The 19,593-nt window shown below is 34.6% G+C and overlaps 1 protein-coding gene across 2 annotated transcripts in view; it reads left to right on the forward strand.

The window, feature by feature from the left end:
* Positions 1-15,972: 15,972 nt before the first annotated feature.
* LOC145266398 (uncharacterized) overlaps positions 15,973-19,593 on the forward strand; it is a 199,092-nt gene continuing 195,471 nt past the window's right edge. Inside the window, exon 1 of one of the 2 annotated variants that reach the window (XM_080122042.1) lies at positions 15,973-16,143. In XM_080122042.1, the coding sequence (XP_079978168.1) occupies positions 16,032-16,143 (112 nt within the window). In that variant the 5' untranslated portion in view covers positions 15,973-16,031. The remainder of the gene's footprint in view (positions 16,144-19,593) is intronic. The other variant, XM_080122040.1, reaches the window with a different exon arrangement.

A 19,593-nucleotide genomic window follows, 5' to 3' on the forward strand; every position in this document is an offset into this window, starting at 1 on the left:
ACACACACACACACACACACACACACACACACACACACATATATATATATAAATATATACTTGAGGAACAAATAAAAGGAATGCTACAATCCCTTGAAAACCCTAATAATAATATTAGCCAACACTGCAATGCAAGCTCTATTAATATATTTTATCAAAATCAAATGACACCTAACTTCAGAATCGAAGAAAATGCAATCTAAAACATCATACGTAGATACTTGCCGCCTATTGATAGTAATTCTAAAATTAAATTTATTATTACTATCAAGAAGTTTAGAACACAAAATCTTGTGGTTAGAAACAACTCATCACCGGCTATAAAAACGTTGGAACAAACCAATGCAGTGTATAAATTCAATTGCTCTATGGGAGAATGTAACTCCGAAAATAATACATACATTGAGCATACAACGACAACGTTGTCCCGGCGAGTAACCATGCATCTAAACAATAGTAGTGCTATAAATAAACATTTGATAAAAAACATAACTGTCCCCCCCCCTCCAATCTTAGAAACGTCCTCGTTGGCAACATAAAAAGTATACAACATAAAAATAATATTAAATCAGTAAAAATACTTGAAGCGCCATATATTAGAACTCTATATATAATATGAAGCGCCATATATTAGAACTCTATATATAATATGAAGCGCCATATATTAGAACTCTATATATAATATGAAGCGCCATATATTAGAACTCTATATATAATATGAAGCGCCATATATTAGAACTCTATATATAATATGAAGCGCCATATATTAGAACTCTATATATAATATGAAGCGCCATATATTAGAACTCTATATATAATATGAAGCACCATATATTAGAACTCTCTATATAATATGAAGCGCCATATATTAGAACTCTTCAACCCACAATAAATGATACTGCATCCGAGAAAAGCAATAACGTTCTAAAATGTCTTGCGTAGTTCGTAGTGGACGGACTTTGTTAATAGCATCCACGAATTTACGAACTTGCTTAAGAACATTAACCATGCCTGATTTTAAATTTAAATTCATAAGAACATTAACCATGATGCCTCAGGTCAGACATGGCAAAATATATTTTCTCTCCTCTAGAATTAAAAATGCTTTTTAATAAAGATAGAAACGGTCTGCACTTCGTAGCAAGATATGACTATATCGACATAAAGATATATATATATATATATATATATATATGTATGTATATATATATATATATATATTTAAATTGTAATTCAATGAATTTCAAAAAAAAAACTCTCATTGAAATGAAATGAAGTGGTTGAGTTTCATATCAAAGAATTTTTATTATTCTAAGCAAGACAAAGAATGCTTTAGAAAATTAATCTCCTTAACCTATAGGGTTTCGATGTCTACCATCTCATCAGAGGAGAGAAAATATTAGCAAATATTTATAAAGGTATGCACCCTATTTGCTAAAGTCAGTGAGACATGGAAAGTCAAAGTCAAAATAATAAATTTATCAGAAGTCATGTAGCCGGAGGATTTGCAGAAAAAGGATATGAAAGTTTTTTTTAGATCCAGCTTGCTTGGTAAAATCCATGTTATGCGTTCTTTACATCCGTTTGGTAATAAGGTCCAAGTTATATATTGGGTAATCCGCATAGCTGTGTAGATATCCGAATCGGGCAAGTGCTTGTATAAATTTGTTTGTGGGTCCAGCGATAATAATTCAAAGTCTGGTGGAATCCTTTTCATTAGAAGTCTATATTATTTTTTGTGGGGCGAGGTGTTAATATTAGGGAGAGTAGGTAGTGGTGAGTGGTAGGAAGTGGGGTGAAACATATGTGCATATTCATCCCTATATACACATGAACACACATAAAAACACACACATACACACAATATACATATATACATATACATACATACACACATACACGCACATATATATATACATATACACACATATATATAAACATATATATATACATATACATACATATACACACATAAACATACATACATATATATAAATAGATATCTCTTCAAATAGAATTCAAAGAATCATAAAGTTTGACCGGTCGCTTAATTGAGGTCAGGTCGTGTACTAGATATAGAGACTTGGTTCGGGAAGGAACTGCAGTATGCGCGTTCGCACTCTTACACACACACACATACATACATACACGCACACACACACAAACATATATGTATGTAATTATTTATACACACACACAAGTTTCGTGGTTAAATTTTAAATTCTGAAAAAACAACATATAGAGACATATATTCGATTTAAGAATTTATTGTTTGACAAAAAGAATATATAGAAGGGGTTATTTTAATTTCCCTCATCCATGGATTTTCAACAATGGCTCATCATAGGAAATGAAATGCGGTTAGCAAAATGTGCAGTTGCGAATGGATGCTAATTTTGCTTTTCAGCACAATTATTGAAAATAGTTTTTGAGTGGTTGTGGATAATTATATGGAAAAAATTATATGAAAAGAGAAGTTGATACAACCTAGGTAATCCATTATCGGAAAGAGTCAGTGTCGTTCGGGGTTACAAATCCAGGTGGGCAGAAAATAATATTCCCATATAGCGAAAGCGTATTGCACCTTATTGGTTTTTCGAAAAGTATCCGAGACAGTCTTATTCGATGTTGCGTTGAGTGTGTGTTGGTTGATGCAGTATTAATTCAAGTAATATCTATCAGGATTTTTCATCTGAACTCTATCAGTGTCTTATCTCGCTTATATATATATATATATATATATATATATATATATATATATATATATATATATATATATATATATATATATGTAGGTATTTAATTATTATAGTAAAAAATAATTATGACAGCCCCTTTAAGAAATTCATTTCTTATCGTTGAGCACTTTCAGTTGAATTAAAAGTCGGTCAATTTAGCTCTTATGCGTAGATCATCGTATAACGATTAGATCACTGTCTGTCTGGCGTAAATGAACACTTAAAATTAAGATGTTTAAAATTCAACGTTATTTCAAGCGGTTAATGGTAGCCGAATGGATTAGGTCTCCGCTAATCGAGCCAGAGATATCTCGTGATACGGGGTTCGAATCGTTCGACTGGTAGTAATCGTGACACCCTACACTGAAGATTCCCGAAAGGATGAAACACTAGTGTCTGTAGGTATTTAATTATTATAGTAAAAAAAATAATTATATATATATAAGATTGTTGAGCTGGATTAAATCCGATGATATGAAATAGAATGGAGGTGGAAGGACCTGAATACTCAACGTTTCGCCCAATTTATGCGGCTTTTTTATGAGGGATGGTCCATGACGTCAATGACCATCCCTCTTGAAAAAGACCGCATAAATCGGGTGAAACGTTGCGTATTCAGGTCCTTCCACCGCCATTCTATTTCATATATACATATATATATATATATATATATATATATATATATAAGCTAACTACATTGTGTCGACGTCATGGAAGTCAGAATGCAAATGAAAGACTTTCTACTTTATGACCATTTATGTCTCAATGAGCTTAACGACCCATTTATTCATAGAGTGTTCCTTTATTTTCTTAATTCGATTAAGATCAATAAGTCCTTGAACAGAAAGCATCCATCAAAAGATTCGATTGTTTTGTAATTCTAATCCTCAAATCTCACAAAAAGAAAATCGCCGACAATCGATCAGATGAGAAGCAGCCAACCAGAACTAAATATTGTAGTGTTGCACAAGGGTGTTATTATTTGAAGAAGGTACTAAATATTCGTATATGTTTCGTTGTTCTTATTTAGTGTCCTTGTTTATATTAGAAAGTCTTAGAGTGATAGACAGTCTTAGGAGAGACTAGACTCTTAGGAGCGTTCATGTTGTAAGAAACGGAGACATTAACAAGTATATATAAAGAGAGAGACAGTTGTACATTTTTATAAACGCAAAGTTCATATTAATACAATTTCACTTTACCTTTGTTTTGGCGATGATGATTTTTCACAAAGTTCTTATAACATAAATGGACAATACCTTTTCTGTTGAATAACAACACGAAGACGCAGATACAAAAAGATGAAGATGTTCTTTTTATTATTCCATATGACCGGCCAATGGATTTGCATCCAGGAATTCAAGTCTTACATGATTTCTTCTTCTAACCTCGCTTCCAAGGTTCCATGTCAGCTCTCTCTCTCTCTCTCTCTCTCTCTCTCTCCCTCTCTCTTCTCCCCGACTCTGATCTGACTCTCTCTAACTAACTTCGAACTCTTTCCTATATTGAGAAATCACATGTATGTCTGGTCAACCTGACTATAACTCACGTGTTATCAACATGCGCGATTTGAACGTTTTTGAAACCATTTCTGACGACCAGGAAATTTCCTATTCTCCTTGTTGTTTTACAAAGGAATTTAACCCACTTCTCTAATTCTACAACCCATATTTTATTATGCATTCTTTTTAAGAATGTGAATAGTTTCCAGCCAAATTTGGATTTATTAAATATTTTAACAGAATGAACATCTTACTGGACATTCCATTTAAAACTTATTGTTCTTTAAAACTTATCTACAGGGTTCGATTCCCGTTTTATCTGATATTATTTTCATTTAACTAATTCTTTTTTTTTTTTTTTTTACTTACATGAAAAGGGGACAGCTCTTTTCATGTAGCAGTAGGTCATTTTTATAAAGGAGTCGTCATCTGCTTCATGGTTGATTATTTCAAACAAAGCCAACAAAAATTGATAAAGTAACAATGCTATTTCACATACAAAAGATACTACACTTTGATCTTATGCTGACGTCCGGGGATAGAAATGTGTATTATTCGTATATTTAAAAAATACTCACAAAAATGATCTAAAGTAAATAGATCCAGAAAATTTGAAGATCATGAGTTGTCTGTTGGAAAGATATAGTCCTGTCTTTATTTTAAATAACGAAGACCGTTGTTTGAATAGAAATGTTGGCAAAATTCACCTTCTAAAAAAAAGGTTAATTCTATACAGTTTTGGTCATCCATAGCTAAAAATATGTCAGACGTCACTTCCGCCAAATGGCTTTGTAAACAAAGGAAGACGAAAAGTGAATTTTACTGAAATGTTTGTATGCCATCTAAGGTACAGACGTGACTCCAGAACGGAAGGCGATGAAATCACTGGCCAGAATTTAAGCAGAGAAGATGTTCAATATGGAAAATGCATGCGCACACAATGTAGTTATCAGTAGCGGGACCAGTCTATCCATTCATTTCTCCTCGACCGTATCTCTCTATTTCTCCATCTCTCTCTCTCTCTCTCTCTCTCTCTCTCTCTCTCTCTCTCTCTCTCTCTCTCTCTCTCTCATATGCATACACAAATAAATCGGCTCTCTGATGTTTTTTACTGTGACTTTTCTCCTCATTTTACAAAGCCTTTTTATAAATTAACATCGGCGTTCAAATTGTTTTCTTAGCAGACGATCATGGACTTGAGTTACCGACGAGTGTTTATACACGTCAAGCAAAGGCATAACATTTATGGATGTAGCGATGAAGTTATTGTATTAAAGCATGGGAATAATCTTGTGTGGCTTCATCCTGCTGATGAATCACAGCATCCACGTCCTGGGATAATTTTCATAGAAATGACAGAAATAATAAAATAGATATTTCTTTTGAGACAACCCTATACACACCCTATCATTTTTTGAATGGTGCAGTATTGTTCACTTTGCTATTTTCGTTGCTTGGAGATCTGGGTAGAAAAGTACCCATCAAGAATATGCTCTTGATAATCAACTCAACAGGTGCACGCCAGGAACTGCCCCAGTGCCTGTCGGACCGATGTACACCACCTTGGTTTTACATAAGATGCTAACCCTCCCAGGCCTTGCCACCGGTCTTTCGTGTGGGACAAGTTTATTGGTTGTTATCTGAGGCACCCCTACCGTGGAATGACCAGGTAATTTTTGCTAGGCCAGAGTGCCCCCTTTTAGGAGTACTGGCTTGATATCCCCTATCTTATACCTTGCGTCACATATTGCTGCGGTGGCCACAAGTAAATATAAACCCTATACACAGGTTCTAATGATGTGCGATATTTTGCAAAATCGATAAAGATCAATATTTCAACCGAAAGAATCAACTCGGAAAAGATTCAATTGCTTTGCTGTTGCAATATGTAAATCCAATTTATAATGATAATAATGGTGGACTATCGACCAGATGAGAAAAAACAAATCAAAAACCAGATGAGAAAAAGCCAACCAAAAACCAGATGAGAAAAGACCAACCAAAAACCAGATGAGAAAAGGCTAACCGAAAACCAGATGAGAAAAGACCAACCAAAAACCAGTTGAGAAAAGACCAACCAAAAACCAGATGAGAAAAAGCCAACCAAAAACCAGATGAGAAAAGACCAACCAAAAACCAGATGAGAAAAGACCAACCAAAAACCAGATGAGAAAAGACCAACCAAAAACCAGATGAGAAAAGGCCAACCAAAAACCAGATGAGAAAAGACCAACCAAAAACCAGATGAGAAAAGGCCAAGCAAAAACCAGATGAGAAAAGACCAACCAAAAACCAGATGAGAAAAAACAAATTAAAAACCAGATGAGAAAAAGCCAACCAAAAACCAGATGAGAAAAGACTAACCAAAAACCAGATGAGAAAAGGCTAACCGAAAACCAGATGAGAAAATACCAACCAAAAACCAGATGAGAAAAAGCCAACCAAAAACCAGATGAGAAAAGACCAACCAAAAACCAGATGAGAAAAGGCTAACCGAAAACCAGATGAGAAAAGACCAACCAAAAACCAGATGAGAAAAGACCAACCAAAAACCAGATGAGAAAAAGCCAACCAAAAACCAGATGAGAAAAGACAAACCAAAAACCAGATGAGAAAAGGCTAACCGAAAACCAGATGAGAAAAGGCCAACCAAAAACCAGATGAGAAAAGACCAACCAAAAACCAGATGAGAAAAGACCAACCGAACGCCAGATGAGAAAAGGCCAACCAAAAACCAGATGAGAAAAGGCCAACCAAAAACCAGATGAGAAAATGCCAACCAAAAACCAGATGAGAAAAGGCCAACCAAAAACCAGGATAGAAAAGGCCAACCAAAAACCAGATGAGAAAATGCCAACCAAAAACCAGATGAGAAAAGGCCAACCAAAAACCAGGATAGAAAAGGCCAACCAAAAACCAGATGAGAAAAGGCTAATCAAAAACCAGATGAGAAAAGGCTAACCAAAAACCAGATGAGAAAAGGCCAACCGAACGCCAGATGATAAAAGGTACAACCAAACGCCAGATGATAAAATGCCAACCAAAAACCAGATGAGAAAAAAACAACCAAAAACCGGATGAGAAAAGGCCAACCAAAAACCGGATGAGGAGAGGCCAACCAAAAACCGGATGAGAAAAGGCCAACCAGAAACCAGATGAGAAAAGGCCAACCAAAAACCAGATGAGAAGAAGCCAACCAAAAACCAGATGAGAAAATGTCAACCAAAAACCAGATTCGGAAAGGCCAACCAAAAACAAATAATGTCTCTTATTGTTATGAAACAATCGCCATTCTTAAAATATTTTTCCTGCCAATTATTTAATTGTGATTGACAAAAAATATTCTTGTTCATTATTAGTATTTTTATTTTTATTTCTATTAGAGTTGTTGTTGTTGTTGTTGTTGTTGTTGTTTCAGTTTGGTTTATCTAGTCCAGTATATATATATATATATATATATATATATATATATATATATATATATATATATATATAAAAGTGAACGTGTCTGTCTGTCTGTCTGTCTGTCTGTGTGTCTGTGTGTCTGTCTGTCTGTGTACATTTCCCTACGCAATAACTCTGTCAATTTTTAGTCTATAGACTCGAAATTTGAAATACCGGGTACTGAGATTTGGGAAAATCGATGTGACGGGTGTCAGCCAGAAATTTGGCTGTTAAGGGGTCAAATTTCAACGATTTGACCTTTAAGAACTCTACCAAACTCCTCCGACAATTTTGGGTCTAGACACTTGAAATTTTCGATATAGGTTCCTTGAACATGGATCTAACTTAATAAAGTGATTTGAGCCCGAAACTATAAATTTTAAGGGGTCATAATAGGGGTCAAATTTAAAAAAAAATTGACGTCTGCGGTCTATACCAAATTACTCACACAATTTCTGGTCTAAACATTTGAAATTTTACATAAAGTGTATTCAGAGATAGGGCAAGCTTTTTTATCAGTTTGGGTCGAAAATTTTTAGTTACCAATATATAAATGTATGTATGTATGTCTGTTTTCATGTCTGCCTTAAACTTTCAATAGAGGCGACGGATTTTTTCAAGATCAGTATCGTTTTAAAGTTCGATATTTCATACGACAAATATCGAAAAATTGTCTAAAAACATTAATATCTTCCCCTTCAACTAGGCACTTTTCTACAGGGGGGTCACTTTTTTCGCCGATATTTTTGAAAGTTATATCTCCTTTATATTATCTAGCCTTAATTTTTAAAAATGTCACTTCCGGTTTGGCGGTGGTCGTAACAGCATAAACGTTAGGTTTTACTCCGTTCTTTTCCTCCTTTGCGGTACGGGTTCGAGCCTGCCTTCCTACTACCACTTTTTTTTTTTTGCTCAGCATACACATCCAAACACCTGGGCAACGCCGGGCGCCCATGCTAGTATATATATATATATATATATATATATATATATATATATATATATATATATATATATATATATATATATATAATAAAGTAGACACAATTTTCCCTCTGGTCGAAACTGTCGTAGGTTGTCAACACCAGATAAAATAGCCACACTATTTCAAGTACAACAGATATTTCATTTTGATCCTAAATTGAAGTCGGCGTCGAAGGAGTGTTTGTGAAATATTATTACAACAGCTACTACACTTTGATCTCAAGTCGAAGTCAAGGATGGCAATGAAATATTATATCAACATTTAAAGTCATTAGAAATTAAGTTACGATTTTAAAAATGTGATTGGAAGTGTATTATTAATGCAACAATTTATAGATATTGCTTTAACATGCAGATGAACACGAAAAAATACATGTCATATTTTTCAGATAAATACGAAAGGGATGTTAAATATTGAACGTGTAGATCAATTAGAGTCTATGTTAGTTTTGAGAATTACAGGAAGCAGCATATGCGAGTGGGTCAACTGAGGTCAACGTGATGGTCTCGATTTTAAGGTTGCTTAGACGGTGGGAATGTACTAAAAATGAACATGACGTCACATGATCCAAAGAGAGAGCGCGACAGATGTTAAAAAATAACATGGTTAAAAGTTAAATTAGTTATTATCGATTTATCTGTCTATCTCTCTATTTATCTATCTATCCAGTGATATTGTTAAAATAATTTATATTGGCAGTTATTTATTTATAGAATAAAGTGTAGCAATGGGTCTTAGCTGAGGATGTTTACATAAATTAGCTAAGTTAAATAAACAAAATGACCTTGAGCAGGTGTATATGGAAAGGTCGCACGTTGGGAGACGTGTGCTTTTTGGATGATGACGTAACGGAACTGAAATCAAGATGTCCAGAAGGTTAGAAAAAGGAGTTGAGTTTGAGTTTGGTCACAAAAGTGAACGGACGTGCTTAAAAAAAGCCAGGAAGCTGAGCTGTAAAGAACAAGTATGTAGACCCGTAATGTTGACTGCTTATGATGACCATTGAGACAGCTGAAATAAATTTATATATTAAAAGTATAAAGTGTTGTTCTATGGTTTCACAAAAGAAGAAAGAACAGAGGTCTCAATTGAGACACAGAGCCCAGCAGTGAATATAGAAGAACTCTTGGAGAAAGAAAAGGTATGAAGCATATATTTCTCTTCTTATAAAAAATGATACCTTTATGTAAATATGAACTATAATATATAACCGTGTGATAACTCTCTGATACAACATGACTCAGTTTATACGTCGATATCATATCCCCTGGCTAAACAACAATATATAGTTAGCAGTGGTGGCCGTGGTAAGAAAAAGTCCGAAATTAATTAGGAGTAGAACGTGCCACTTTATATTGTATTCTATTGTAACTATTGCTGTTGTTTCTCTGATTAGTTGTTTCCAAGAATGGAATATGCAACGTGAAATGAAATCATCGAATGGAAACTTTGATATTTCAAAATTATTTATCTGATTAAGCTAAAATTTTGCACGATGATAACTGTAGTCAAAAAGCATCAATAAATAAAATTTCGTAAATTTATTTTATTTCATTTCTTTTATTACATTTTCACCCCAAACAAGGCACATTGCCACTTTGATGTAAGTGACTACTATCAGGGACATAAACTACAGGGGTACTATGTGGGGAGTTGGGCAGCAAGATGTCAGTTTATGTTACACTTGAACTTCTGCATGTCAGTACAATTGGGGAAGCAGAAACCCGGAAGGGAATTCCAAAGTCTAGCGGTTCTGGGGAAGAAACTACAGGAATAGAAGGCTCTCTTACATTGAGGGATCTCAACTGTGAAGGGGTGGGATTTTGCTGCTTGTCGGGTTTCTCGGGGCGTATTTACGTCGAGGGGGTACAAGTGCTTGCAGTTCGTCGGAGCATTCACCGTTAAAGTACTTGTAGAACAGGCAGAGGGATGCTACATTTCGTCGATGGGACAGAGGCTGAAGCTTAGATGACAGTTCAGGACCTATCAGGTTGACGACTCTCTTTTGAACCTTATCTAGGAGTGAGAAACTAGTAGCAGATGCACCAGCCCAAATATGACAACAATGCTCCATACATGGGCGAATGGTGGCCTTATAGAGGTACAGGATACTTTCAGGCGTTAGTAGCTTTCTAGCACAGTAGAGAGAACCTACCTTTTTTGCAGCGGTCTTGGCAATGCTCTCAATGTAATTTTTCCAACTCATGTTTCCTGTGAACGTTAGGCCGAGGAGTTTAAAAGATGTACTTTCAGATAAAGAGTCTTTGGCCATTGCTATTGGTGGTAGAGAAGGTTTCTTGTAGTTATTGAAGGAAACAAGTTTAGTCTTGGCAGCATTGAATGTGATCATCCATTTTTGTTCCTATTCCACTACAGATTGGAGGTCGTCCTCTAGTGTTTCTGCCATTTCTTTAGATAGGTGTTCATTTGTTTTCATGTCATGTCTGTTATAGAGTGTGGTGTCATCAACATATATACCCATCTCACAGGCAATTTTGTCATGGAAGTCATTTATAAATATTAGGAATAATAGAGGTCCAAGGGTAGACCCCTGAGGCACTCCCGCATTTATATAATATTGTTTAGATGTATGACCATCGAGGACAACCTGGATTTTTCTCTTATCTAAGAAGGATTTAATTATGTTAAGTATTCTTCCAGTGATACCGTATGATCTGATTTTCATGAGAAGACCTTCATGCCATACCCTGTCAAAAGCCTTAGATATATCTAGAGCTACCGCTCTACCCTCCCATCTATAAATTAATATCGTTGTACAATTAACGTACGTACGTGTGTCATGGTTTCCAGATTATAAATTATTCGATCAGGAGATCCTATTTATTAAAAAAGAGGGTAGTAGGTGATCACATACTCGAACATTAAATTAGTACATAGATACGGGCTGAACTGCTAGTAATTTATATAATAATATGCTAAGCATTTCCTGTTTATGTATATCATCACTAATCATGAATTAGAAGGTATACACCAAGGACGATAATCCAATCTAGAATTTTAGTCGAAATCAAGTTACTGTCCTTGGCCATTTTCTTTTCCAATTCTAATACACTATGGCGATCAATAGAATAGTTCAAAGTCATGTTAATCATTAAACATCGACACTCGATTAAAGTTATAATCTATTTGATAATAGGATAAACACATTGTTAGGTGGAAGCACATAATAGTTACAAAACACGCTTCCCTCCCTGTGCTAAGAATGGCTTCGAAAAATAACGTTATTATTTCAGCATGGTGACAAAAGTGCACAACTACGAACGGTTCTCCTGCTCGTTTAATGTCGGCGCTTTACATACGGAAAAACTGTTAATTAAGCTGCAGAAGCACATGTTAAAAACTATACAAGTTCTACAATTGAATATCTCCTTAAAAAAAAAAAGAGAGAACGAAAACCATAAAAGTATGTTTTTGAAAACCGCTAGTGAAAATTTATTGGCAGCATATTAGCGTCCTAAATTATGAGATGAAAAAAATGAATGAATCTCTTGGTAAAAGAGAGTTGTCTCCCTTAGAACAATGACAAATTGTAAAACAGCGCCTTATATTGAAGTTATAATTTATATAATAATAATAATACGCTAAGCATTTCCTGCTGTACATGCATCATCACTAATCATGTCATGAATTAGAAGGTAAACATCAAGGACGATAATCCAATCTAGAATTTTTGTGAAAAATCAAGTTACCGTCCTTGGCCATTTTCTTTTCCAATTCTAATACACTATGGCGATCAATAGAATAGTTCAAAGTCATGTTAATCATTAAACATCGACACTCGATTAAAGTTATAATCTATTTGATAAAAGGATAAGACATTTTGTGGTGTAAGTACGTTATCACTAGGGCTATGACAACAGAATGTTCTTTGCATTGTTTTGACTCTCGAGTGTGTATCCATTGATATCTTATATGCTTTTATATAGAGGGGTGTGGTTCTCGGTTGATTAACTGTGCCTAACTGTGTCGGATATATATTCGAGAGTAAAAATAATCATAAGAATATGCTGTTGTCATAGTCCTAGTTATCACTTTCTATCTTTTTTAATAAATAGAATCTCCCGATGATCACTGAAGGTGCAATGTAAAAATAAATAAATAAATAAATAAATAAAATAAATAAATAAAATAAATAAATAAATAAAATAAATAAATAAATAAATAAATAAAATAAATAAATAAATAAAATAAATAAATAAAATAAATAAATAAATAAATAAAATAAATAAATAAAATAAATAAAATAAATAAAATAAATAAATAAATAAAATAAATAAATAAATAAATAAAATAAATAAATAAAATAAATAAATAAATAAATAAAAAAATAAATAAAATAAATAAATAAATAAAATAAATAAAAAATAAAAAAATAAATAAATAAATAAAATAAATAAATAAATGAATTAAATAAATAAATAAATAAATAAATAAAATGATATCACTTTTGGGCGGTACGTGAAACTAAAATATACCTTTTTGGTTTTCTGTCTAGGATTCAAGGTTAGCATCTGCTCTGTCTAAAGATGGTATAATGATATTGTGGGGGTTGCGTTCGTGCCGGGCATCCATACAATGGAAATATGTCACAGACTTCTATAAAAATATTGAAGATAAACCGTAATAACCAGATATATTCTGGCACTACATTAACCAGATTACTTAGATAAATACGCTTACAGTTTTAACAAAAGGGCTACAATAATATCGCGGGGTCTTCATTAACGCTAACATCTACAGAATGCCGGTAGCAATATATTACATATGAAAAATGCCGCTATTGAATTTCCACAAGTGCCGCTACTAAGTGATAATTCCATCAAAATATCTGTCATGACCTTACTTTCTAAGGACAAAGCCACGGGTCATATTCAAAGAAATATAAGACGCAGTACTAAATTGCTCAAGTATAGGTCATGCATCGCAACCCATCGCTGAAATAAACCAAAGTGATCGCCAAAAGTGTGCCTTTTAACCTTGATCTTTGACTAAATATTCCAAAATTTAATGAGTTCTAAGTTAAGCCATTACTGATATTTTTATACGGCATAATCACATTGACACACCGGTTCTCGTCAGATCACCAAAGTCAAGCAACGTTGAGCCTGGTTAATACCAAATGGGTGACCATTTGGGAATTCTAGGCGCTGTATGTGCTTTCCGCTCATCTCGGCATTGTTTCCAGTCGGCCTGAACCTCCACTGGTATTCAACAATGTCGACCCAGGAGAGGTGTGGTTGGAGATTGCGCAACTCTTGCCACAAAAATTTCACACGCAGGCACCCTTACAATGGGTATCTATAGTCTGTCAAATGTAAAGGAAGCCATAATACTGATATTTTTACCAAGTATGATAACAATTGATCCAGCGATGTTGACTATCTGCACATAAAGCGACAAACAAACGCGACTGAAAACATAACCTTCTTGTGTAAGGTCGCAGGAACAAACAAATGAGTGAAATCAAAATCCGACCCGGCATTTTTTTTAAAAATGAAAATGAAATGCATTTATTCATGGTTCTTCCAAAACAACGCATTTTATTATATTTCCAAAGTCTTTTCGCACACAAGTGTATCGCTCAAAAGTTTCTGTTGCCGCCATCTCGACTTTCTCACGTGCATCGATCTCGCCCTCGACTTTCACTCGTCCATCTTGCCCAGTCCGGCAACTTGCTTCTCTCGCTCGAACACGTGCTGTCCTTTTTTTTCTTTTTCTTTTCTTGTGACGCAAGTTCGCGCACACTTGCAAATTCGTATACGTGCCTTAACGTGCTGCTGCTGCTAATATTTACTGACACACGCCCGTACGCGCTCTATTATACTTGATGGAGGTAATAAATCTAATCTCGTAAAAATTAAATAGTTCTTCAAAATTTCTAATTTAATCATATGAAAATTATGGATGCTTAATCAGCAAGTATTCACAAAATTTTTATATAAAACTAACCTGGGTGCCCAGCGTTGCCCGGATGTTTGGAGGTGTATCTGGAGCAAAAAAAAAAAAAAAAAAAAAAGTGGAAGTAAGCAGGCAGGCTCGAACCCGCACGGCGAAGGAGAATAAGAACGTGAAAAAAAAAAAAAAATGTGACATCTTTGTTGTTGCGCCCATCGCCAAACCGGAGGTGACGAATGTTTTAATTAAGGCTAGTCAATCGAAAAGAGGGGATGACTTTCGAAAATATCGGCGAAAAAACAAAAACAAAAAAAAATAAAAAACGACGCCTCCCTGAATAAAAGTGCCCAGTTGAGAGTAAAGGAATTAATGTTTTTAGTCAATTTTTCGATATTTGTCGCGTGAAGGGCCGTGCTTCAAAACGATACCGATCTCGTGACAATCCGTTTGAGACATACATACATACATACATGATGATTGCAACGTCTTGTCAGACGAGTGCCACTCCCTCAGACATTTAAAATCCATGAGCCCAAATGCCTGAGGGAGTATCTATACAAATATGATGTTACAGAGTCTTAGCTTTGTACGACAGCTAAGTCTCTCTCTCGCTTCAAAATGTTGAGATCCAGCAACAAGTAAGAGCAAGATAGCCAGCAACAAATCAAACTGCAGACCAGCTTAATGCGGGTAATGGTCTTCCGCTTTATGGTTTTTTAAATCAGAGATTTGCTTCTCCTAGAAAGGTTGCCTTCACTATGGCTTACGGGAGTCCTCTCCATCCCAATACACATATACACACACAAATATACACGGTGCTAGTTGGCCGTTGACCCAGAAAAAGAGTTCATTCGCCCTTTGGAAGGTCTTGTTTTTAATCCTTCAGGGAGACTAGCCACCCTCCTCACCAAACAAGTCTGGTGGGGGAACCAGGTTAGTTGCCGGTGACCCGACCATGAGGCAGGTAGTACTGGGTTACATGGTACCAGTAGCACATGACATGACCTGACATACATACATATATACATACATTTAAACAAATAGGTTAGATTTATATTATAGATGCTACGACCAGGAATATTCATTAATTCGAGAATTGATTCGCTTAAATTAAACGTCAAAGTAACACAATCACAAGTCTGAACCATAGTATTGAGTGACCTTTATTAAGCTATGTACTGAGAGCTTACAATTTGAACAAAGAATGATCAGAATGGTGTAAATAATTTGTATTTCAATGAAAAAAAGTAAATAAATGTATATTATATAGAATAATTTTACTGAAGCGAAAACGAGGCTTGGTGTAATTGTATCTTTTCTTAGTTATTATCGATCTGTTTATCGGAAATATTCAATCAGATATTCAGTCAATTAAAAAGGCAGCTCTGATGTGCCAGTAAAAATGTATTAATTAAGAATATAAAAAGGAGAAACCGGAGAGACGACATGCGAATATCATTTCATTTGAACATTGACTCTTGCTCCAAACGAATGGTCATCATTACGAAGACAACGACGATGGAACGAATTGGGTGCTTTCTGCTTTTAATTACAACTGGTAAGTATAAATTATATTGTCGTGAAATTAAGAGTTGAGATATTTTAACTTTTATTTATAAACTCAGCTGGACACAGGGTCGTTTTATTTGTCAAGACTTGAGTCTTGCACACCCAAGAAAAAATGGCGCTCATTTAAATGACGCTATGATCAGTTAACGAGTGTGTACTCAGTTCGTTGCATATTTTAAAGATAGTGGAATACTTCATATGTCATTGTATATTTTTATGTTTCAGTGATTAATTATGAATGTATTGCTGTATGATTTTGCTTATTGATTATTTAAAATATTGACTATTTTGTATAATCTTTTGGGATTTTCTTTTTAACTATATTCCAAACTAGCAGGACTCGTTACCTGGCGTTGCCCGGCGAAAGCATGCCCCCACCCTCGTAAAAAGTTTAAGTACGGCTGTTGTTAGTATTGCCCAACACCCAACACCTAAACCCCAACCTCCTCATGTTAAAAACGGCTTTTGGGATAGACATTCTCAACATCTTTATGCTAAGGATGGCTTTTGGAATGGACACTCTCAACCTACCCTTGTTAAGAACGGATGTCGGAATAGACGCCCTATTTTTTGAGGGGCAGGTTGCCAAAGTATCTGCCCTAAATTTAATCTTGATAATCATTGTCATTATCCCACGCGCAAATACTATGAACCAACCTTATAATTTTGGATGTACCGTGTCGGTCGGAAAAAATTTAAATGTTTTGGGTCTGCAATGTCGGTCGAAAAAATATAAATGTCTAATTTTTGCTACCGTGCTGAAATAATGTAATTATTTTGAAAACCATTTTGAACATGTTAACGGAAAGTGTTTCGTAAGTAATCCGTGTTTGTAAGATTTCCGTGTTGACCTTTAAGATCCGCTTTTAGTTATAGGGTGTGTGTCGATCAAGAAAAAAAAAACTGTAAAAAAAAAAGGGAACGTCGATGACTACATTGCCCGAAAACTTCTATTAAATATTAGTCTTTTTATAACGCAAATACGTAACAAATATGTATGCAAGCCCAAATTATTTTAAGTTTATTAATTTCAGAACTGTAGTTTCTACAAAATAACTTCTTGTTTATTCAACTTGATTTAACCCAACGGGTTTTTTTTTTATTCTAATAGTAAAAAATAAAATTATATTGATTAATATTTTAAAAACTACCTATTCGCATACAATGATAATGTTTTTTTATGTAAACGCAAATAGTCAGCCGCATTGGACCGGGTAGACACCAATACCATCTGAAAGAGTGATCCCTCGTGCGCATAACAATATATTAGAATTAGAATAAAATATATGAATTAGAAAAAAAGATTAATTATGTGGTGGTCAACTGGACCATTTCTTGCAAGGGGCATCACTTTAAGCGACGCCATTTTTTTGCAAGTCACGTACGCGTTTGTGTTTATAAACGTTACTTTTTCAGCGTCATAGCGTCATAAGTCGTCCTGGTACGGCTGGCAAAAGCGTTTGCCACTTAGCTCTTTGCGTTTCAGGTTCGAGCCTGCTTATGCAACTAACTTTTTTTTTGCAGTCGTTAGGGCACTCGCTGCTATTTTTATACCTACTTCTTCTGTTCTATGTTCTTTTATATCTTATATCTATGCACATACAAAGTTAAGATTTTCATCGCACTTACATTAATATACAAAGCTTACTTTTTTCATTTAAAAATGATTAAACCGAACTTTTTAATATACTCTTTAATATAATATGAGGAGGGACTTCATAAAGTCTAACTCATATATTCCATTGAAAAACGGACTTTTATTAATTATTTATCCATTTTTATGGTTTCTTACTGGACGATTGGTTCTATTTATCAATTATGCTCAGTTTTTTTGCATATTTTCTACATTGTGCATCATTGCGTAACATTTAGGATAAAAACGTTCTAGCACACGCATATATATATATATATATATATATATATATATGTGTGTGTGTAGATTATAGATAGATAAATATATAGATATATATAGATATATAGATATAAAGTTGTTTTTTTTAACGTACTGACATTGATATTAAAACTTTACTTTTGCAACATAACCGCGTTAGCATTTGGAGACGGAGCATAAGCATTACGTCACGAATTCAAATGCATAAGGATTAATATCGGAGCAGAAGGAAAGACAAATGAAAGGACAAGAATCAAAGATGCGATAAAGGAAGAGAAAAAAAGAAAAGAAACCGACACGTGGCGCTTAGCCCTTTACATTTGGCCAACATGAAGTCTGCCATCTCTGCCTCCACCCTTCTAAAAGTCGTACTTTGTAAAAATGGCCCTTGTACGAGTGTGATTTACGAGATGTGTTTTCTGGTACCCTGTACTGACAGCGAATAGCAGTTTTGGTTACGTGAAGTGACAAAATAAATAACCGTTACTTTCACCAAAAATAGTTGTGCCGAAGTTATTATTTTCCTTTGCGACAGTGTCTACATGCAACGTGTTGGGTCCGTTAGACGATTATGCCACGAACGTTTATTTGAAGAACATTAGACATTTTCTATTTAAAAAAAATATTAAAATAAACTTCTTAATATAATCAGTCATGGGTATGCGAACAACTTCATAAAGGTTAATTAATTTGCACAGTTATATTTATAACTCTGGAGTGTAGTGGCATGCTATTTCATATATGAAGGGGTTACCAGGCTACTGAAGTAAGAAAAATGCCATTATATGTCTATGTATGTCTGTATGTGTGTGTGTATATATGCGCGGGTGTAGCAAAGTGTAGGCGTTTATAAGTATATTAATATATTAATATATATATGTACATGTGGGGTTTAGATAACTTTTGTGTTTTATGTTTATTCTTATTTTGTTTGTTTATTTGTTTTTATTTTTATTTTTTTTATCTTTTTGTTTTTGTTTTATTCACCTTATTTCAATTTATACTTATTGCCTAGTTTCAGTACGTGTGTGTGAGTAAAATAAAACGAACAGCATATATTCGCTTTTGAATATATGTATTAACGTGAGTGTGTGTGGGTGGGTGTGTCTGTGTATGTGTGTGTTGTGTGTGTGTTGCATGTATGTGTGTGGATGGGTGTAGATTGAAAGACACCGGTCAGTACTTAGTGACCATAGCAAATGTTCTTAATTTACAGACTCCAAGACAAAAAAACTAAATTCTCAAGTACCTTATGCCATAAAACCAATAGTTAGGTTGGATGGGGGAGGGAGGGAAATGAAAAAGATGTTTCCTATCTTCAAAGACCTCACTTGTTCTCTCACCGTTTTATGACTCCCACCCAGGTTACATTCTAACTTGACAAACGAAATAGGAAAATGTATTTGGTTGAAATATCAGTTTCGACGGTAATTCTTGGCCTGAAGACGTAATCCCCCAACGCGGGTGATTACAGAGACATGTATGCACATATGTAGCCATTAAGGTTTGTATAAATAAATTTAATATACCTGCTCTGTTCACTCATTG

This window comes from Euprymna scolopes, chromosome 41 (genome assembly GCF_053919585.1).
Source record: "Euprymna scolopes isolate OS-2025 chromosome 41, ASM5391958v1, whole genome shotgun sequence".
Lineage (NCBI taxonomy): Eukaryota > Metazoa > Mollusca > Cephalopoda > Sepiida > Sepiolidae > Euprymna > Euprymna scolopes.